The following is a 23,911-nucleotide window of genomic DNA, read 5'->3' as shown; positions in this document are numbered from 1 at the left end:
TTCGATCCCCGGGACCACCCATACACAAAAAATGTATGCACGCATGACTGTAAGTCGCTTTGGATAAAAGCGTCTGCTAAATGGCATATTATTATTATTATTATTATTTATTATTAACTGTTAGGGGGTAGGGTGAGATAAGGCTTGTGACACACACACACACTGCCTCTTTGTTAAACCGCTCAAGGACAAACTGTGTCTGGGGTTGCTGACTCGAGACAAGTTGTGGAGATAACAACTAATGCCTGGCAACAGTGAAGCGCCAAGGGGCTGGGACCAGCCTGTGCGCCAACGATAGGCTGAGTAAGTCTAAACCACACTCAGTCTCTACTCTGATAGGCCTGCTTGGAGCAGGAACTCTCTCTGTCAGAGTATTTAAAGAAGAACATAACAATGGCTCAGTTCTCTGACTGCCCTGCGTGGTTTTTCAGTGGACCCGTATATACGAACATCATATTTACCATTCAAGTGTCTGCATTAATTAAAATACTAGTCTATTTTAGAAGACGTGTATTGACCTCTTTTTGTTCCTATACCAGATTTGAATTGACGCAACTTGACAGTGGCATTCATTGCCACAGTTATAAACTCAAGTCTCAAAGAAGTCAAAGAAACTGGACATTATTGTGGCTGAGGCAGAAAGGTTTTTGGGACAGTGTAGGGTTCAGATCTGTTTTATTTTTAACAGAAACGTTGTTTGATTTAGTTAACTTAATTTTTTGTCGGTAGTTTGGTAGTTTGTTCCGTTTCTCTATTTCCATCCCACACAGTAGAGGTCTGGATGTATACCAAATTGTGCAAACGCCAATATACTATAGAAGAAGATGACTCACCGTCTGTAGGAGTGATCCATTTTCGTGAACAGTGTGGTGTATCTAATAAATTGGCCTAACCACTGAGCTTATGTAATAGCCTAAACATTACGAAACTTCCATTCAATCAAATAAGCCTCACGTAATTCGACAATCTCTCATAGACCTCCATACAACAACAAAAAAGAACTTGTCTCACGTGGACAGATTTTGGGCAGAGTAAATCCTCTCGCTTCGCCTCTTCCTCTCTGATTACCTTGAAAACAACGGTCGGACATCTTGGACGCAGTCTCCAGTTCTTGATGTTATACCTCAGTGGTCGGTTCAGTAGCTAGTGCTTTGCTAGTGCTTTGAAAACGTCATCCGAGACTCGGAGCTCCGGTATCACGAGTCCCATCACGAAGCCTTTAGCTCGACCGAACATAGCACAGACCATCAAATATATTTAGGTACTTCCTAGTGTATTTGTGTAGCTAGTTAGCAACAACAATGAGAAACTGCTGTGCGGTGAATTGTGCTAATCGAGGTGGTCAGGGCTGGAGATTCTTCACTATACCAAGAGGATCTCATCCCTTCCAAAAGAATAGAAGACGGTTGTGGCTGCAAGCCATAAAACGAGTGGATTGGGGCCCTGATGGTCTGAGGGGTGATTATAGCTTGTGTGGAGCTCATTTCATCTCTGGTAAGTGTGTTCGGGCTGGTTAGCAAATGCTAATACGTTCGCTAGTTAAAGCTAGAATCACATAATCAATAAAAATAACAAAGCGAAATCCCGCCTTTGTTTCGCTAAAAAGTTAGGGGATGGGGTTTGAGAAATGTATCCAACCACTTAAATTCACGTGTGTGTCGTGAACAACAATAGTGGATTCGGCGGTTCGCCTTTAAAATAAAAGTACCTCCCTGTTAACTGATGCAAACGGATAGAAATTGAGGAATCATCACACAATTGTACTAGATAAAACTAAACATGGGTTGGAATGTTTTTATATAAATTCAACAAAAGAGAACTAGTTAATTTGACACAAATCAAAATCTTTGAAATCGCATTGTGGATGTATTAGACTAAGTAATTGAGTTGTGGGCATACTTCTCTTGCAATGTGTACAACCTTAACCCATTTCATGGACCCAAGATCCATAGGTATCAGCCTACTCAGTGACACCCACAAATATTAGTGTAGTAGCTCTTCTTGTGGGACTTGAGTACATGCAGTGATTTTTTTTTTTACTTTTCCAGTTGAAAAGCAATATCCCAAGTAATTTATAAATACAGTAAAGTACACTCACTAAAGGGTAAATAAATGTTTTGAGCAAAATAGTTTTTTTTCAACGAGTTGGGCAGGGGTAGGCAACCCTGTTCCTGGAGTGCGGCAGGTACTGCAGGATATTGTTCTAACTAGGCACCACACCTGACCAACTGAGCTAATTGATCAGTTCAGTGATTGCCTAAATTGAACACACCTGGTGTTCCAGGTTGGGTAAATCAAAACATCAATTGCCTGCGGCACTCCAGGACCAGGGTTTCCTACCCATGGAGTAGGGCATTCAGAGGAAGGCCCAAAAAATTATCGAAGACTCCAGTCACCCAAGTCATAGACTGTTCTCTCTGCTACCGCACAGCAAGCGGTACCGGAGCGCTAAGTCTAGGACCAAAAGGCTCCTTAACAGCTTCTAGCCCCAAGCCATAAGACTGCTGAACAATTAATGGACAACCAGACTATTTACATTGACCCCCCCCCCCCCTTTTGTTTTTACACTGCTGCTACTCGCTGTTTATTATCTATGCATAGTCTCTTTACCCCTCCCTACATGTACAAATTACCTGGACTAACCTGTACCCTCACACATTGACTTGGTACCAGTACCCCCTGTATATAGCCTCGTTATTGTATTGTATTACTTTATTTTTATTTTTTTTACTTTAGTTTATTTAGTAAATATTTTCTTAACTGAACTGCATTCTTGGTTAAGGGCTTGTAAGTAAGCATTTCACAGTAAGGTCTACACCTATTGTACACTTCTCAAAAAAATAAAGGGAACACTAAAATAACACATCCTAGATCTGAATGAATGAAAATCTTATTAAATACTTTTTTCTTTACATAGTTGAATGTGCTGACAACAAAATCACACAAAAATTATCAATGGAAATCAAATGTATCAACCCATGGAGGTCTGGATTTTGAGTCACCCTCAAAATTAAAGTGGAAAACCACACTACAGGCTGATCCAACTTTGATGTAATGTCCTTAAAACAAGTCAAAATGAGGCTCAGTAGTGTGTGTGGCCTCCACGTGCCTGTATGACCTCCCTACAACGCCTGGGCATGCTCCTGATGAGGTGGCAGATGGTCTCCTGAGGGATCTCCTCCCAGACCTGGACTAAAGCATCCGCCAACTCCTGGACAGTGTGGTGCAACGTGGCGTTGGTGGATGGAGCGAGACATGATGTCCCAGATGTGCTCAATTGGATTCAGGTCTGGGGAACGGGCGGGCCAGTCCATAGCATCAATGCCTTCCTCTTGCAGGAACTGCTGACACACTCCAGCCACATGAGGTCTAGCATTGTCTTGCATTAGGAGGAACCCAGGGCCAACCGCACCAGCATATGGTCTCACAAGGGGTCTGAGGATCTCATCTCGGTACTTAATGGCAGTCAGGCTACCTCTGGCGAGCACATGGAGGGCTGTGCGGCCCCCCAAAGAAATGCCACCCCACACCATGACTGACCCACCGCCAAACCGGTCATGCTGGAGGATGTTGCAGGCAGCAGAACGTTCTCCACGGCGTCTCCAGACTCTGTCACGTATGTCACATGTGCTCAGTGTGAACCTGCTTTCATCTGTGAAGAGCACAGGGCGCCAGTGGCGAATTTGCCAATCTTGGTGTTCTCTGGCAAATGCCAAACGTCCTGCACGGTGTTGGGCTGTAAGCACAACCCCCACCTGTGGACGTCGGGCCCTCATACCACCCTCATGGAGTCTGTTTCTGACCGTTTGAGCAGACACATGCACATTTTGCAGGGCTCTGGCAGTGCTCCTCCTGCTCCTCCTTGCACAAAGGCGGAGGTAGCAGTCCTGCTGCTGGGTTGTTGCCCTCCTACGGCCTCCTCCACGTCTCCTGATGTACTGGCCTGTCTCCTGGTAGCGCCTCCATGCTCTGGACACTACGCTGACAGACACAGCAAACCTTCTTGCCACAGCTCGCATTGATGTGCCATCCTGGATGAGCTGCACTACCTGAGCCACTTGTGTGGGTTGTAGACTCTGTCTCATACTACCACTAGAGTGAAAGCACCGCCAGCATTCAAAAGTGACCAAAACATCAGCCAGGAAGCATAGGAACTGAGAAGTGGTCTGTGGTCACCACCTGCAAAACCAGTCCTTTATTGGGGGTGTCTTGCTAATTGCCTATAATTTCCACCTGTTGTCTATTCCATTTGCACAACAGCATGTGAAATTTATTGTCAATCAGTGTTGCTTCCTAAGTGGACAGTTTGATTTCACAGAAGTGTGATTGACTAAGAGAAAGCAAGACACAGAGAATATGACGTCCATCTGAGTAAAGGGTCTGAATACTTATGTAAATGTTATATTTCAGTTTTTTATTTTGAATACATTTGCAAACATTTCTAAATACCTGTTTTTGCTTTGTTATTATGGGGTAGATTGATGAGGGGGGGGGGGGGGGACGATTTAATCCATTTTAGAATAGCGCTGTAACGTAACAATGTGGAAAAAGTAAAGGGGCCTTGCTTCATCGCGCTCTAGCGACTCCTTGTGGAGGGCAGGGCGCCTGCAGGCTGACCTCAGTCGTCAGGTGAATGGTGTTTCCTCCAACACATTGGTGCGGCTGGCTTCTGGGTTAAGCGGGCAGGTGTTAAGAAGTGAGGACGCATGACTCGACCTTCGCCTCCCGAGCCCGTTGGGGAGTTGTAGCGATGAGACAAGATCGAAATTGGGGAGAAAAAAGAGGCTATAAAAATTAATAAAACACATATGGAAAAATACCTGTTTTAAAATGTCTACAAATCAATTGAACAGGTCAGGGTTCCATAGCCCCAGGCATAAACTGGATCAGCAGCACGACCAGGTGGACTGGGGACGGGGATAGCCAGGAGTCATCAGGCCAGCCAGGTGGTCCTGAGGCATAGTCCTAGGGCTCAGGTCCTCCGCTAGGGGCGAGAGATGGGAGAATTAGAGGGGGCATGGGGGGGGGGACACTGTAGCCCCGTCCGACAATACCCCCTGACAGGGCCAGCCAGGCAGGATGTAACTACATCCACCACCCACTTTGCCAAAGCACTGCCCTCACATCACCTGAGGGATAGGCTGATACCCCATTTCATGGACCCAAGATCCATAGGTAAGGCTTTACATTGCAATATGAATGTCCAATACATACAATGGACTGACTGGGAAGGTGATTTCCCACAGTTACGACGCTAATATTTGTGAATTGTTTCAGGAAACTAGGCGTATGTCGCACGTCACTACTTCACAGGAGCAGCATTTGAACATTTTATTTTTATCAAAATGCGTTGTTTGGCAGAAATGCCTTCTGGAACATGTGAACTTTCATGTGCCTTAATAACAAACTTGTATTCCATCCATAGTTATGAATAAAATTGTTAAATTACGAGCCTAGTTGGTTTAGCCATGGAAAAAGACAGGAACCTTCCCGCTAGCCATGATTGGCTGAGATAATGTATGGGCTGGACATGCCGGGACATGAGTTTGGATTGGTCTGCCATGTAACACGCCTATGTCTATAACGTGAGCTGTTCAGTATGTGTTGACAGTCCTTTATACCGCGCCGTTTTTGAAAGATATAACGTTAACCATCGAGAACTACATACGTTTTGCTACTTTTCTCAACAACATTGATACCCTGAATTTAGCAGGCGCTATCGACAGACCAGGAGGAAAAAGTGATGGGCTACTTTCTGCACACGCCACGGTCAGTGTGAACCAGAGTGACTTGACACAACGCTGGCCAAACAAGTAGCTACAAACAAAACGGAGTTAAATGGTTCCTGTTTGCCGTGAAGCTTTCATCCATGTATACGGGTAAGAGTCTAGCTACATTTCCCAGATAAAAGTTTCGAATTTAGTCAGAAAGTTGTTTTTTATTGCAAGTTAAAGCGTACTGTTAGTTAGCAAACGTTAGCTTGAAGGCTCGCTAGCTAACGTTACGTGTATGATCTGTGTAGTAATATTATTTGAATCAGAAAACCATTTGCATTGCTAGATATAGCCTAATGTTAGCTAACTAAAATTAAACCTAGTTTGTTAGCTTTAGCTACCTGCAGATTCATACTACAGCTATGACAATGTTTGTATTGGTAGTAGTATGAGTTGGGGTTATGCCGGTTCGTTGTTTAGCTAGCTTTCTAGCTACCTACCTTAAATGTAAATGTCTAAACAAAAGTCTCCACTTCAGCCGGATTATTACATGACCCATCAAATTAGCAGGTGTGTCTGGGGGTTATTACGGCCATCGATTGTATATCCTGAACATGTGTACATGTCTAGACAATAGTGATCCATCCACTTAACTAGATGTGTGTGAGGGGTGATTATAGCATTTCCTTCATTTAGACAAGTGTGTCGGGTAAGTGTCATCTAATAACGATAAAATATTTAGAACATATTTTTATCTGGACACTTTCTGTGTTTGATATTGCTACTATGCAAGTACTATCACTGTACCGTTTACACCTTCTGTATCCTGTGCATGTGACAAATACATTTAGATTTTATTGGATATAGCATGTGTTTACCACATTTTTACATTTTAGTCATTTAGCAGACGCTCTTATCCAGAGCGACTTACAGTTAGTAAATACATATATATTTTTTTCATACTGGCCACATGTGAATCCTTAAAGAGATGGGTTGGGCTAAGGCTTAAGAGGGTGTGAACGATGCTGAATGGGTGTAGACAAAGAAGAGCTCTCCAGTAGGTGCACCAAAACATTCAAGGGCCATTTTCTCAAAAGTGGGGTTACAAGTTTATCAACTTTCAAAGCAGAATTACTTTGTTCTTCAACTGTAGTGTATGTTTCTAGCTCTGAGTCTCTACTTTTATCCAATGTAAAAAAACACAATTTCAAATGTTGCTACATAAGACCGAATCGAGAAGACCGAATCGAGGTGGTCAGTCATATTTGTTTAAACTCTTTAAAATTGTAATCTGTGGGTCTCACAAAGTAGGCTGATACCCCATTTCATGGACCCAAGATCCATAGGTAAGGCTGTACATTGCAATATGAATGTCCAATACACTCAATAGACTGACTGGGAAGGTGATTTCCAAAAATGTTGAGGCTATAAAGTGTTTTTCTTTTACATTGTTTCCAAACATTGGAGTAAAACAAGCTTATATTTTGGGTTCTGATGTGGTACGACAGTTAAACTAAGCTCCTGAGGCATTTATAAGTTACTGCTATCTTCAAGAATCAGTGGGTATATATCATTCATTTATAAGTCTAAAAATGGATGTAGCAACTAAGGATTCTAGCTTTAAAGGGATAATTAACTCAATTTACAAAATAACATATTGGTTTCCATACCCTGCAATGGACAAGGTATGACAGCAATTCAATTCTTTAGTTTTGTTTACCATGCCACTGTTTCCAAATGCGAACTTTTTAGCATTTGTGGTACATCCAACGCAAGTCAATGGTACCGATTTTATTTTTTTACCTACACAATCCATTCTAGATACTTAAGGATGATTTTGACATAGTTTAGCAAGCCAAGATAAAATAACCTTCTAGTAAGTCAGATAAGCTTGCTAGCATTGTTAGCCTACTTGCCAGTCCATTTGCTAATCACAATACTTCTTTACAACCAGGAGAACCTTCTATGGACTATGACAGCCCCGATTTTGTTCCATCAATATTTCCCCAAGGCAAACAGACAAGGTATGTTTGTATTCATTACATTTCGTGTTTACCATTTTAAATGCATTTTCATAAAATTGCTAATTCTCACTTGAACTCTACTGTGGTCCCTAGAAACTCAACAAAGACAAGACACAGTAAAGTCCAGTCTAACGGCAGTGCTGTTGCCATGGAAAGTCCAGACACAGAGGTTGATGTCCTTCCTGAATGTGCTGAAGGTAGACACAGTTATATTAGTTTTCGGTTTTTAAACAACTAATTGACAGACGTCGGTTCAATTATTTTAATTTAATTTAGTTCGATTTTTTTCTTCTTCTGTGAGCTCAATACGTACATTGCACAGTTTCTTTAGAGATAAATAAGATCAAGCCTGAACTGCGCAATGTAGTAGGGAGTTGTAGTTTCCAACAGGCCAATATTCTACATAGTTTAGTGCATAAAAAGTGGTAGTTCACTACAATGACCAGAATCCATTGCGCATCTAGTCGTCCAGTCTGTTTCTTTTACAACTGCTACTACGGAATAGAGAAGAGTGCAGCTGTTGCTTCGCGAGGTATCTCTACCTGAAAATACATGATCTAAGTGATTGATAGTTGGTATTCAGCAGCATAAAAGTATGCCTTATTTACTTTGTAGAACTACAAAATTGTAATTTTGTCAGACAGCAGCTCTATAGAGAAGAGATGATGATGACTTGGAATGAAATGATAGTCATCAAATAAAACAAATGTAATATACACAACAACGAAAATATTTTATTAAAGATGAATAATGTGAATAAATTATGGTTAATAAGTGATAAGCAGTAATGGGCAGTCACTACCATCATGAGACTTTTATGAATTGTTTTATTCTGCGTTTAGTGTAGTGCATTTAATGTAAAAAAATTAAATATATATTTTTAAAAAATGAAAATCGTGATATTTTAAGAATCTAACTGAAACCGAACAAAAGCACTAATTGCTCAGCACTATAAGGCATCCATATCTTCTGTCCTTTCTGACAACGTAAAGACACACACACACACTGGGTTTCAGACAAGTTTTCTCATGGGGCAATGTAAGACTATCCTCCCACCGCAGTCCTAGTGCATTTCCCCCAAAACCCCATGGTTTCCTGGTTTGGGATGGGCAAAAAATCAGAACTCATCATGAGGCGCCACAGTGGCTTGCTGCTCTTTCTACCCACATCCATACCCACACGTGCAGTCAGAGCCGGCCCTAGCCTTTTGGGGGCCCTAGCCTTTTGGGGGCCCTAGCCTTTTGGGGGCCCTTGCCTTTTGGGGGCCCTATGCAAAATGTTGTTGCGAGCAAAACATTTTAGCGGCTCCTCTCTTGACAGCAGATACTTTGTTTTAGTTCTAGAGTTAATTTCCTGCAATTCTACACATTTTTCCATGGGGCGTAGAGACAATGTTGCAGTTTTAAAGCATGTTTGCAGCAATTCTACGGAGATAAGATTTTGCAATTTTATAACATTTCATACCATTCTACACATTTTGTCATGGGGGGGAGAGAAATGTTTGCCGTTTTTTATATGATGTGAGAGTGACTAACTAAATCAATCCCGGTTGGTAATTCGACCATCAAGTTTAGATAGCTGGCCGCTAGACCAATCTCACATGGGCTAATTGAGTGACTGTCAGTGACTGACATAACAAGAGAAAAACTGCTGATGCACAACCACATTTTCGAAATTACACCTTGTGTATTCTAACACTCAACAGTAAGTAGAGACCCGACTGAGTTCCTAAAAAAAGGAAATAAATAAAATAAACAAACTGAGCAATCAGGGGGTGAAGGGCCTTGGTCAGACCAAGAACCCGATGGTCACTCTGACAGAGCTCCAGAGTTCCTCTGGAGATGAGAGAACCTTCCAGAAGGACAACCATCTCTGCAGCACTCCACCAATCAGGCCTTTATGTTATAGTGGTGAGACGGAAGCCACTCCTCAGTAAAAGGCACATGACAGCCCACTTGGAGTTTGCCAAAAGGCACCTAAAGGACTCTCAGACCATGAGAAACAAGATTCTCTGGTCTGATGAAACCAAGATTGAACTCTTTGGCCTGAATGCTAAGCGTCACTTCTGAAAGAAACCTGGCACCATCCCTATGGTGACGCATGGTGGTGGCAATGTCATGCTGTAGGGATGTTTTTCTGTGGCAGGGACTAGGAGACTAGTCAGGATCGAAGGGAAAGATGAACGGAGCAAAGTACAGAGAGATCCTTGACGAAAACCTGCTTCAGAGCGCTCAGAACCTCAGACTGGGGCAAAGGTTCACCTTCCAACAAGACAACAACCCTAAGCACACAGCCTAGACAATCCAGGAGTGGCTTCGGGATTCGTCTCTGAATGTCCTTGAGTGGCCCAGCCAGAGGCCGTACTTGAACCTGATCAAATAACTCTGGAGAGACCCATCCAACCTGACAGAGCTTGAGAGGATCTGCAGAGAAGAATGAGAGAAACTCCCCAAATTCAGGTGTGCCAAACTTGTAGCGTCATACCCAAGAAGACTCGAGGCTGTAATCGCTGTCAAAGGTGCATCAACAAAGTACTGAGTAAAGGGTCTGAATAAATATGTAAATGTGATATGTCCGTTTTTGTTTTTGTTTATAAATTTGCAAACATTTCTAAAAACCTGTTTTTGCTTTGTGATTATGGGGTATTATGTGTAGACTGATGAGGGGGGAAAAAACAATGTAATCAATTTTAGAATAAGGCTGTAACGTAACAAAATGTGGAAAAAGTCAAGGGGTCTGAATACTTTCTAATGCACTGTACATATGAAATGAGTAAAACAGTATGTAAAAATTATTAAAGTGACCAGTGTCCCATGTCTAATTACATAGGGCAGCAGCCTGTAAGGAGCATGGTAGAATAACCAGGTGGTAGCCGGCTAGTGACAGTGACTAAAGTTTAGGGCAGGGTACTGGGTGGAGGTCGGCTAGTGATGGCTATTTAACAATCTGATGGCCTTGAGATAGAAGCTTTTCAGTCTCTCGGTCCCAGCTTTGATGCACCTGTACTGACCTCGCCTTCTGGATGATAGCGGGGTGAACAGGCCGTGGCTCGGGTGCGTGATGATATTTTTGGGTTTCCTGTGACATCGGGTGCTGTAGATGTCCTGGAGGGCAGGCAGACCACACCACCCTCTGGAGAGCCCTGCGGTTGCGGACAGTGCAGTTGCCCTACCAGGCGGTGATACAGCCCGACAGGAAGCTCTCAATGGTGCATCTGTAAAAGTTTGTGAGGGTCTTAGGGGCCAAGACACATTTCTTCAGCCTCCTGAGGTTGAAGAGGCGCTGTCACCACACTGTCTGTGTGGGTGGACCATTTCAGATTGTCAATGATATGTACACAGAGGAACTTGAAGCTTTTCACCTTTTCCACTGTGGTCCATTGATGTGGATGGGGGCGTGCTCCCTCTGCTGTCTCCTGAAGTCCACGATCAGCTCCTTCGTTTTGTTGAGGGAGAGGTTATTTTTCCAGGTACCACTCTGCCAGGTCCCTCACCACCTCCCTGTAGGCTGTCTCGTCATCAGGCCTACCACTGTTGTGTCGTCTGCAAACTTGATGATTGAGTTGGAGGCGTGCATGGCCACACAGTCATGGGTGAACAGCAAATACAGGAGGGGGCTGAGCACGCACCCTTGTGGGGCCCCTGTGTTGAAGATCAGCATAGTGGAGGTGTTTCCTACCTTCACCACCTGGGGGTGGCCCGTCAGAAAGTCCAGGACCCAGTTGCACAGGGCAGAGTTCAGACCCAGGGCCCCGAGCTAAATGATGAGCTTTGAGGCTACTATGGTGTTGAAGGCTGAGCTTTAGTCAATGAACAACATTCTTACATAGGTATTCCTCTTGTCCAGATGGGATAGGGCAGTGCGATTGCATTGTCTGTGGATCTATTGGGGCGGTATGCAAATTGCAGTGGGTCTAGGGAGTCAGGTATCTGGTAAGGTGGAGGTGATATGATCCTTAACTAGCCTCTCAAAGCACTTCATGATGACTGAAGTAAGTGCTATGGGGTGATAGTCATTAGTTCAGTTGCTTTCCTGGGTACAGGAACAATGGTGGACATCTTGAAGCAAGTGGGGACAGCAGACTCCAGCCAGCTGGTCTGTGCATGCTCTGAGGACGCGGCTAGGGATGCCGTCTGGGCCGGCAGCCTTGCGAGGGTTAACACTCTTAAATGACTTACTCATGTCGGCCACGGAGAACGAGAGCCCATAGTCCTCGGGAGCGGCCCCATCGGTGGCACTGTGTTATCCTCAAAGCGGGCGAAGAAGGTGTTTAGTTTGTGCGGCAGCAAGACGTCGGTAACCGCGACGTGGCTTGTTTTCCCTTTGTAATCTGTGATTGTTTGGAGTCCCTGCCACATATCTCGTGTCTGAGCTGCTGAATTGCGACTCCACTATCTCTTTACTGACGTTTTGCCTGTTTGTTTGCCTTATGGAGGGCATAACTGGACTGTTTGTATTCAACCATATTCCCAGTCACCTTGCCGTGGTTAAATGCGGTGGTTCGCACTTTCAGTTTTGTGCGAATGCTGCCATCAACCACGTTTTTTTTTCTTTATTTTATAGCTTGGGTAGGTTTTAATCGTCAAAGTGGGAGCAACATCCCCTATACACTTCCTCACCGTGTCAGTGTGTACGTCAATGTTATTCTCAGAGGCAACCTGGAACATATCCCAGTCCGCGTGATCAAAACAATCTTGAAGCATGGATTCCGATTGGTCAGACCAGCTTTGAATAGACCTTAGCACCAGCACTTCCTTTTTGAGTTTCTGCCTATAGGAAGGGAGGAGCAGAATGGAGTCATGATCTGATTTTCCGAAGGGAGGGCGGGGGAGGGACTTGTAGCCATCCCGGAAGGGGAACGTAACAATGGTCGAGTTTTTGAAGCGCAAGTACTACAGGCAATGTGTTGATAGAACTTCATTTCCCTCAGATTTGCTTTGTTAAAATCCCCTGCTACAATAAATGCGGCCTCAGGATATGCGGTTTCCAGTTCGCACAAAGTCCAGTGTAGTTCCTTGAGGGCCGTCGGGGTATCGGCTTGAGTGGGAATGTACACGGCTGTGTCGATAACCGAAGAGAATTCTCTTGGGAGGTAATACGGACAACATTTGGTTGAGGTATTGTAGGTCAGGTGAACAAAAGGACTTGAGTTCCTGTACGTTACCACAATCACACCATGAGTAGTTAATCATGAAACATACACCTCCCCCTTTCTTCTTCCCGGAGAGTTCTTTATTCCTATCTGCACTATGTACTGCGAACCCAGCTGGCTGTATGGACAGGGACAGTATATCCGGAGAGCCATGATTCCGTGAAGCAGAGTATGTTACAGTCCCTGATGTCTCTCTGGAAGGAGATCCTCGCCCTGAGCTTGTCTACTGTATTGTCCAGGGACTAATATAATATAATATACTCGGGATAGTTGAGTGACTGTCAGTGACTGACATAACAGCAGAAAAACTGCTGATGCACAACCGAATTTCGAAATGACACTTTGTGTATTGTACTATTTGAACCATTTTGATAGTTTAAGTAGAAATTGTGCAACAATATTGAACTTTAAAATCCTGTTATATGGAATGAATTGCCCTTTCATATAGACCACATGGAACATTTGATCAATCCGTTTTTTATATGAACAAAGACAAATTCATCATTTTGACATAACTCTCTGTGCACCCTCTGTGACTTCTAGGAAGGTTTTAACCCTCTTAACTCAAGTTTTCACCGTTGTAAAGCCCTAGTTATTTTGTTGCTTTGAAAAATACTTTTCTGAAGATTATTTATTTTATGTGATTAGTAAATTATTTAAAGGTGGAATCCCCCCCCCCCCCCCCCCCATACCACCCAGATTCTTGTTGTTTTTTCACTTTGAACAAAAACAAGGGGGTTGGTCCTATGCTGCTCTGGGCTGGCCGCCTGGGCAAGGTGTGTCTTGGCGCTAACTCCCGGCCACTCAAATGACGTTGCTAGAGAGAGAGGAAGTGGCAAGTAACTTTCTAAAGCCGCTAAAGATAAATACAGCAGATGCAGCCATCAAGCTAACTTGCTGCACTCGCCTCTCAGTTCCTGGCTTGTGTGTTGCTGTTATCACTCACCCTCGTGAGACTTCTGCTTCAGAAAATAAAGATGCTCTCAGCTCATGTTCGCAAGCAATCTTTCATAATTTCATGTCACTGTCATGTCTGTAAAACAACTAAGTTGAGCAAATAATGTTGTCACCCTGCAAAAAATGAATATTTGGCTATTTTGCCCGGTTTTGACATTGTACATGATGCATTGTCATACTCATCTTTGTGAAAGATCTTCTCTACTATAATTAGCTAGCTAATAACACAAACAAAAAAAACAAAAAACATTTTTTGTGGAATGTGACCTAGCAATAAATGTACAAAGAAATGGTAGTACGCTTATTTGCCAGTTGTGTTTATTATAATAACTTAAACATTTAGCCACAATGTGATTTTCATTTATGAACCTGTCTAGCTAGCTAGTTAGCTATAGATGCGGTGACGAGGTCAATGGAACACAGACCGTGGGGGAAAAGGACGCCTGTTCGGCACACATTCAACAAATCTGATCTAACAAAGTGGATATTCGTCAAATCTGTATTGTAACAAGCCCACAATGTAGTAACTAAAGTCTGATTTTGATATATTTGGGTGTTTTCGCTGCATAACATTTAAAGTTTTTTAGAAGTGAAATGCAAACGCCCATGCGTATAAGCTGGTATCATAGCTAGCATACAGAAATTGGTGGTGGTAGTCAGTCATTTTGAACAATAATGCAGTAGATTGGTGACGATAACATGAACATTTATTGGGGTTAGGGCTGTCCCCGACTAAAGAAAATCTTGGTCGACCGAAAGTCGTCGTCTTTCGACCAATCAATTGGTCTAAATGTTTAAACATGTATTTTTCCATATAAAGTATAAACACACCCTATGTATTTTAATAAAATCAACTATATGCATTGAGCTTGTCTGATGCTTTAAGCTTACTGTTTGATGAAGTAAGACACAAATGACTGAAGAGGGAGCCAGATCTCTAGATAACCAGAAGAAAATAAACCTAACCCAACCATTCTCCTCCCGCTTCTTCTGGCTTTCGCAGATTCTGCCATTACTCTCCTGAAGTTGCCGGTAATAGGCTACACGAGGAGTCGGCAACCTTTTCTCATGTGGATTGCCAATTTATCTTACCATTTCTACCGATCTGCGTGCCAGTTATGGTTTTCATATGCACATTTCCGTGGAACAGTTTCATTTAATTTATAATATCTTCATATCTCAAAATTATTGTCAAACAAGATTATATCCAAATGTCAATGAAAATTATACAAACCTAAAAAGTAACTTCTATTGCCAACTATGTAAAAATAGCCTACATAAAGCCAACAAATAAAAACATTGCAGCCTGCAGGTAGAGAATATCCTATAAATCACATTGGCTACGCATGGCCTGTCTGCAACGAACTTGAAACATTGTATAAAATATTCTGGGCCCTCAGTTTCCTGCGCTAGTGAGTTCAGTAAAGACACAGCTGTAGGCTATTTTTGCAAGGGATAAGAAGCAGTGCTTGCTTGACTTGGGTCCACCAAAAATGATGACTTTGGCCAGATCTAGATGATGTTTTGGCTGCGTCCACAGCATCCACAGCCTTTTGTACCATTGCTCAAAGCACTGAACCCAGAAGCTGCAGCTGCTCTGTGGCTGAAACTTTGTTGCGTCCCAGTCTTTTGTGTGTAGTGTGAAATCATGATCAAAGTTATTGATAGTAGGATACAGTAGAGAACTTGAAGGTATTTACATCAAGTACTATACAAAATGTTGACCTCCCTTTGGCCATCCTTGTTGAGCTGGGCAGGTCTTGTCTTTTGTGAAGGTTGTAGTCGATAGCAGCCAAAAGAGTTCTAGCAACACACACGGGTGGAAAGAAGGAACATCTCTTGGCTGCGTACATGAGCAGATTGTTCTGGAAGGAATCGAGCTCTGCGGTTGATCTGTGAAAATATATTTGGGATCTGTCATTACTAATTCAACACATATCAAATATGTTAAACAAATATAATTTTAAACTTTTTGCCTAAAATGTGTATTAGTGGGAATTGAGTATGTAATGAAGTAATACCCAATAAATTGAACCGATTAATTACCCAATATGACGACTTTGTACATACCGAAAATTCAGGTATTTGGTAATGTCCTTTTAGCCATCTCTTGTTCAGCACAATCTCAGTCAGGGCCAGCCAGTCTTTGGAATGAGGGTCCTCCAGACTGCTGTTTACATTGTCCCAACATCCGGCTGTGCTCGTTGACAACATCGGTCCGGATGATAAATAACATTGTGGCTGCTACAAGTTAGGTAGTCTAACTAGTCTTTGAGGAGCTGGCTTGGCTACTGCAGCTCTCTCTCGCTCTTGTCCACTCCCCTGCCATCTCACACACACTGGCCCCTCCCCCGCAGCAGCAGCAAAGCTGCTCGGTCTCTCCCGATGTGCAAAGGTAAAAACAAATAAAATAATTCAGTTTAAAATAAAAAAAATTGGGGGGGGGGGGGGAATCCCAATATTCGACTAGTGAAATTATTTCACACGCCCATCCCAAGTTTGAGCCCTGCTTTGGTAGTTTCTCCTAAAACACGACACTAGCTAAGTAAACTTTTTTTCTTTCTCAACAGAGCTGCATGGTCCTGACTGTTACCATAGTGACCAGAGCACGCCAGATCCAAAGATGAAGATGGAGGATGAAAGTCAGACGCTGGACCTTAATGTCAAAATCAAAGAAGAAGATGTGGAGGAAGAGGTGGATCATTTTATGTATCGAAGTGAGTATCAGTATTAGTATCAGATTCAGTATTAGGCCAGTTGGGATAAATAACAATACCGAGCGAGGAGTTGCTTTTTGAGGTTGGTTTCGGTTGAAAAAATTTATAATCACAGTTTTCGATTTTAAATATGAATTTGTATGAACATTGTAGTTTATTCAAATAACAAAAATAGGACAGCCCTCCGATGAATAAACGTAAATAAACATATTTTTTTATTGACGCACGAATGTTTCTGTCCTGTTTTTGATATTTTGGATTATATACGAAGATTCAGCACCCGATCTAAGTTTATGTAAGGTGGAGTCGAGCACATTGTTTCCTTTCATAATAGTTAATTACCGTGTTTTCTGCACTGAACTAGGTTGAATATTTGCCTATTGAAAACTACAACTCTCTACAGCGTGATATGATTTCTCTCTAGAGAACTACATGGAATTCAAGTAATTGATCCGATGTCGGTCAATTAGTTGTTTAATAATAAAACAATTTAAAAAACATTTTGGCTAATCGCTCAGCACTAACAAATAAGGTGTCATTCAGAAAGAGATGGTGAATAGGAAATCAATTGTATTATTCTTCATTGACGCTTGTTCTGTTTATATTCTGGAGTTCTGACAGAAGAAAAGAAAGAGGAAATGTGGGAGTGTCCTCAGCCTGGTACCTTGGGTCCGGACTGTAACCATAGTGACCAGAGCAAGCCGGATCCAAAGATGGAGTCAGTCAAGATGGAGGATGAAAGTCAGACGCTGGAGCTGACTGTTAAAATCAAAGGAGAAGAAGAGGAGGAAACATACGGCACTGAATGTGGCAAGACCTCTTTGGCAACAAGGAATCAGCTCACACCCACTGGAGAGAAGTCTTACCATTGCTCTGATTGTGGGAAGAGTTTCAGTCAAAGTTCAAACTTAAAACAGCATCAGAGAACACACACAGGGGAGAAATCTCATAGCTGTTCTGACTGTGGAAAGAGCTTCAGTCATAAGGGGAGTTTGGTATACCATCAGAGAATACATACAGGGGAGAAGCCTTTTAACTGCTCTGACTGTGGGAAATGTTTCAGTCAAAAGGGGAGTTTGTTATACCATCAGAGAATACATACAGGGGAGAAACCTTATAGCTGTTCTGACTGTGGGAAAAGTTTCACGCAAAAGGGGAGTATGGTACAACATCAGAGAACACATACAGGGGAGAAATCCTATAGCTGCTCTGACTGTGGGAAGAGTTTTACTGCATCCTCTACTCTAAAGAACCACCAGCGTAAAACACACTAGAGAGAAGCATTACCATTGCACTGACTGTGGGAAGAGCTTCAATCGAAATCAAAACTTCTCACAACATCAGAGAACACATAGTGTGTTGAATGCATTTGCTGATTGTTTTGGTTGTGTTTCAGATGATTTTGTGCCCAATAGAAATGAATGGTAAATAATGTATTGTGTCATTTTGGAGTCACCTTTTATTGTAAATAAATATAGTAGAATATGTTTCTAAACACTTCTACATTAATATGGAGGCACCATGATTATGGATAGTCCTGAATGAATCGTGAATAATGAGTTGGAGGCATAAATATCATCCCCCCCCTCCCCCAAAATGCTAACCTCCCCTGTTATTGTAATGGTAAGAGGTTATGTCTGGGGTATGATATTTGTGTGTAACTTTATGACTCCTCATTATTCACTCAACATTCAGGACTAGCCGTAATCATGGTAGCATCCACATAATGTAGAACTGTTTAGAAACATATTCTTATTTACAATACAAGAGACTCCAAAATGACACAATACATTATTTACCATTCATTTCTATTGGCCACAAAATAATCTGAAACACAACCAAAACAAACAGCAAGTGCATCCAACAACTTTGTAGAGTCACAAGCTTGATGTAATCATTGTGTGCTATGAATATGGGACCAAATACTAAACTTTTGACTACTTTAATACACATACAGTGCCTTCGGAAAGTATTCAGACCCATTGATTTTTTTCCACACTTTGTTACGTTACAGCCTAATTCTAAAAATTGAATTAAAAACTTTTAAAAATCCTCAGCAATCTACACACAATACCCTATAATGACAAAGCGAAAACACGTTTTTAGAAATTGTTGCAAATGTATTAAATCAAAAAAATGGATAACTTTAATTATGTAAGTATTCAGACCCCCCTCAGGTGCATCCTGTTTCCATTGATCATCCTTGATGTTTCTACAACTTGATTGGAGGCCACCTGCGGCAAATACAATTGATTGGACATGATTTGGAAATGCACACACCTGTCTATATAAGGTTGACAGTGCATGTCAGAGCAAAAAACCAAGCCGTGAGGTCGAAGGAATTCTCCATAGAGCTCCGAGACAGGATTGTGTCGGCACAGATCTGGGGAAGGGTACCAAAAAATGTCTGCAGCATTGAAGGTCCCCAAGAACACAGTGGCCTCCATCATTCTTAAATGGAAGAACATTGGAACCACCAAGACTATTTCTAGAGCTGGCCTGATGAAACCAAGATTGAACTTTTTGCTTGAATGCCAAGCGTCACGTCTGGAAGAAACCTGGCACCATCCCTACGGTGAAGCATGGTGGTGGCAGTATCATGCTGTGGGGATGTTTTTCAGCAGCAGGGACTGGGAGACTAGTCAGGATTGAGGAAAATATGAACGGCGCAAAGTACAGAGAGATCCTTGATGAAAACCTGCTCCAGAGCTCTCAGGACCTCAGACTGGGGCGAAGGTTCACCTTCCAACAGGACAATAACCCTAAGCACACAGCCAAGACAACGCAGGAGTGGCTTCGGGACAAGTATCTGAATGTCCTTGAGTGGCCCAGCCAGAGCCCAGACTTGAACCCGATTGAACATCTTTGGAGAGACCTTAAAATAGCTGTGCCGCAACGCTCCCCATCCAACCTGACAGAGCTGGAGAGCATCTGCACAGAAGAATGGGAGAAACTCCCCAAAGCTTGTAGTGTCATACCCAAGAAGAGTCAATGCTGTAATCACTGCCAAAGGTGCTTCAACAAAGTGCTGAGTGAAGGGTCTGAATACTTATGTAAATGTAATACCAGTTTATTTATTGAAATAAATTAGCAAAAGATTCTAAAAACCTGTTTTTGCTTCGTCATTATGGAGTATTGTGTGTAGAATAATATTTGGTTTTTACATCAATTTTAGAATAAGGTTGTAATGTAACAAAATTTGAAAAAAGTCAAGGGGTCTGAATACTTTCCGAAGGCACTGTATAAGTGAGTTTGTCACAATACTTTTGGTCCCCTAAAATGGGGGGGGGGGGGGAACATGTGCAAAAAGTGCTGTAACTTTTAAATGTTCACCCGATAAGGATGAAAATACCCTCAAATTAAAGCTGACCGTCTGCACTTTAACCTCGTAGTCATTGTATAATTTCAAATAAAGTACAAAACAAAGTTGTCACAATACATTTGGATTTCACTGTATTTTTGTATGTTTTTGACCATTTTAATTGAACATAATCTCATTAAGGTGCTTAATTGTTACCCAGAAATGATTTGATATTGAGATAGAAACGGTTGCAGTGGACCTTTTAAGACTGTGTTTGACCTTCATGGTGGTCTTTATCAATGCTGTTAAAATAAACAATAACCACGTTTCCATCCACAGTTTTTAAGCGAGGAAAGTCATACCGTATAAAACGGTGATCTTGATGCTCCTTTCCAATTAATATCGATGCTTGACAGTCATTTTATCTATAATCTAATGTACACGAGCCTACACGCAGTGGTGGAAAAAGTACCCAATTGTCATACTTGAGTAAAAATAAAGATATCTTAATAGAAAATGACTCAAGTGAAAGTCAACCAGTAAAATACTACTGGAGTAAAAGTCTTGAGTATTATTTTAAATGTAATTGATCAAATATACTTATGTAGCTAAATTAAAAGTATAAATCATTTCAAATTCCTTACAGTATATAAAGCAAACCGGATGGCACCGTTTTCTTGGATAGCCAGGGGCACTCCACTGAGACACCTTTAAACACACGCTTCGTTTGTGAGTCCGCCGAGGCAGTAGGGATGACCAGGGTTGTTCTCTTGATAAGTGCGTGAATTGGACAATTTCCTGTCCTGTTAAGCATTCAAAATGTAAAGAGTACTTTTTGGTGTCAGGGAAAATGTGAAAGTTGTCCAATATATATACAGTGGGGAGAACAAGTATTTGATACACTGCCGATTTTGCAGGTTTTCCTACTTACAAAGCATGTAGAGGTCTCATTTTTTATCATAGGTACATTTCAACTGTGAGAGACGGAATCTAAAACAAAAATCCAGAAAATCACATTGTATGATTTTTAAGTAATTAATTTGCATTTTATTACATTACATAAGTATTTGATACATCAGAAAAGCATAACTTAATATTTGGTACAGAAACCTTTGTTTGCAATTACAGAGATCATACGTTTCCTGTAGGTCTTGACCAGGTTTGCACACACTGCAGCAGGGATTTTGGCCACTCCTCCATACAGATCTTCTCCAGATCCTTCAGGTTTCGGGGCTGTCGCTGGGCAATACGGACTTTCAGCTCCCTCCAAAGATTTTCTATTGGGTTCAGGTCTGGAGACTGGCTAGGCCACTCCAGGACCTTGAGATGCTTCTTACGGAGCCACTCCTTAGTTGCCCTGGCTGTGTGTTTCGGGTCGTTGTCATGCTGGAAGACCCAGCCACGACCCATCTTCAATGCTCTTACTGAGGGAAGGAGGTTGTTGGCCAAGATCTCGCGATACATCCTCCCCTCAATATGGTGCAGTCGTCCTGTCCCCTTTGCAGAAAAGCATCCCCAAAGAATGATGTTTCCACCTCCATGCTTCACGGTTGGGATGGTGTTCTTGGGGTTGTACTCATCCTTCTTCTTCCTCCTAACACGGCGAGTGGAGTTTAGACCAAAAAGCTCTATTTTTGTCTCATCAGACCACATGACCTTCTCCCATTCCTCCTCTGGATCATCCAGATGGTCATTGGCAAACTTCAGACGGGCCTGGACATGCGCTGGCTTGAGCAGGGGGACCTTGCGTGCGCTGCAGGATTTTAATCCATGACGGCGTAGTGTGTTACTAATGGTTTTCTTTGAGACTGTGGTCCCAGTGTCGTATCGAGTAAATGCTGGCAATTATTGCTGATAAACAAAGGAGTCCGCTCATACTGAACCTTTGATCATACGTTTTATTCATATCACAAGCTTTCAGCATGAGTTACAGGAGTCAAGATCCCCCGGAGAGCAGTGTCCTCGAATTGTAATGGCTGCTCTGCTTTCCTGTGCCTCCAGCATATACTTATAAACAATGTAAAAATATGGGTTGCTCCCTCTTCTGGCCAATCACCAGTCTCCCCTGGGGCGTCACCCCATAACTGGCTACTTTTGACCTAACATAAACAACATTCCATTTCTTCATGAAAAACACTAACAAAGGCATAATCCTAATACACTACATTCCCCCCTTCGAGACGAACTAAAAGTCTCGAAACCAAACAGAATAGGATTATGACAAGTAACAATTTATCTTATTGAGTATCTTTAACATTAAACCAAAAAACATTCTTCTCTAGAGTGTATATACCTTTCTATGAAATATGAATAACTGTTTATGAAGTGTGAATACATTACTATGAAATATGAACAAATCTTTATGGAGTGTGAGAGCGAAAAACTGTCTGGCAACCTTCGTTCCAAATCCATCCATCAATCAAGACAGTAAAATTCTCTCACGGTCCCTCTGCCCCAGGCAACCACCTAGGTACTCCCGATGAATCCATAAATCTTTATAAATGCATTTGAAACTATGATGCAATTTAAACACACATGTAAGTCCCTGCAAACAAAATACTATCAAAAATGTCCACACCAAGGCTGGTCAACCCATCGGACCCTATAGTGGACCTCTCCCTGCCTAGACTCCCTGTCCCTAAGCATTCACGAAATAAACAAAAACATCTAAGTTCCCCACATGTATTCAATAACATCAAATATCATTCTACAAAGATTAATACCTAAGAATATGACACATTATGTATTACACATGCAAATATGTCTATATTTCATTGCAGACACTGGAATGTAGTCCACTACACTTCATCTCCCCCGTAGTCTCGACTTCCAATGTATTGTTGATGATGGAATCGGAATCTTTCCACACCCTCCTTGTTCCATCTCCTCCAGTCATTGTCCTTTCATATTGTCCCTTCATATTGTCCTTGTTTGAGTATTTCAATCTCCACATATTCCCCCAAATGCTTCTGGAAGAAAAGAAAAGACCAAACAGTATCTTTTGCAAAACAACACTTTCAAATTAAACATCAATATCAACTAAGAATATAAAAATTATATATAAATGATGTATGAATCAATATAAATGATAGAATAATGAAATAGGATAATGTGATTCATTCATACACTTCCCCCCTTTGATTCATAAAATCATTCTAAAATCACCCTAATATTGAAAAAAAAAAAAAAAATTAAATGATCAAATATTCAAAAAATGATATTTATCATCCAGTCCCACTTGTCCATCTTCATCCAGATCAGGAACAGTCAACAACGGCATCTGAGTGTTGTCTCCAGGCATCACTACTCCAACCTAGCTCAATATCATAGCTTTCTCAAAGGTCAGTAACACATTACAAACATCACACACAGTGCTACCAAAGCTGCCATTAAAATCAAAGACCTCATCCTGTACCTCCATGATAGTATCCTTCACTATTTCAGATGAATCTATATTGTTCTCTACTACTATCTGCTCTCCTATTTTAACCCTATCCTTACTACCATTGACAGCACTCTCTATCCGTATCATAAACCCCTGAGTCCCTCTTGCTACCCCCTTTAATTTCAGAAAGGTTGTTGTCGGTGTCATACTTCCTACATTTGTTATTGCCGTCGCATCATTAAACCCTTTTCAAAGTTACCATTAAAGTAGTTGATTTAGTTGATGTATTAACACCCTTAACTACTTCTAGTGGGAAAGTTACCGATATCCTCTGTGTATTATCTACTATTGGAGTGGCTACTATAATATACTTCTCCTGAACTCCTTTGGTGACTGTGGAAGCTTCAACAGATTTCAAATCTTCCATTATAAGCGTCACTTTACGAATTACATAGCCTTTTAACCAGTAATTCTTAACCGGAACAAATTTTAATGCTTGCACTAGATATGTACACATATATTCTCCCTGATCTTTCTCTGTAACATTACGCAAAATAAGTGAACAATCACTCATAACCCTCTTCCACTTCATATCGTTGTACAAACTATACCTCCTTTGACTAGGTGCAACAGCTTCTACATCTGGTCCTGATGACAATAC

At 41.8% G+C, this 23,911-nt stretch overlaps 1 protein-coding gene across 1 annotated transcript; it reads left to right on the top strand.

Moving 5' to 3' along the window:
- Positions 1–984: 984 nt before the first annotated feature.
- Positions 985–19,939, top strand: LOC311099745 (uncharacterized protein). The gene is made up of 5 exons (XM_084140485.1): positions 985–1,494; positions 7,669–7,738; positions 7,832–7,935; positions 16,418–16,564; positions 17,177–19,939. Exons 1-5 carry the CDS (start codon positions 1,302–1,304, stop codon positions 17,836–17,838), a joined length of 1,176 nt encoding a protein of 391 aa, XP_083996611.1. The 5' UTR covers positions 985–1,301; the 3' UTR covers positions 17,839–19,939.
- Positions 19,940–23,911: the final 3,972 nt, after the last annotated feature.

The sequence above is a fragment of the Coregonus lavaretus genome (genome assembly GCF_964263955.1).
Source record: "Coregonus lavaretus genome assembly, chromosome: 24".
NCBI classification, from domain to species: domain Eukaryota; kingdom Metazoa; phylum Chordata; class Actinopteri; order Salmoniformes; family Salmonidae; genus Coregonus; species Coregonus lavaretus.
The sequence above is the reverse complement of the archived record's forward strand: the minus strand, read 5'-3'. Positions and strand labels throughout refer to the sequence as shown.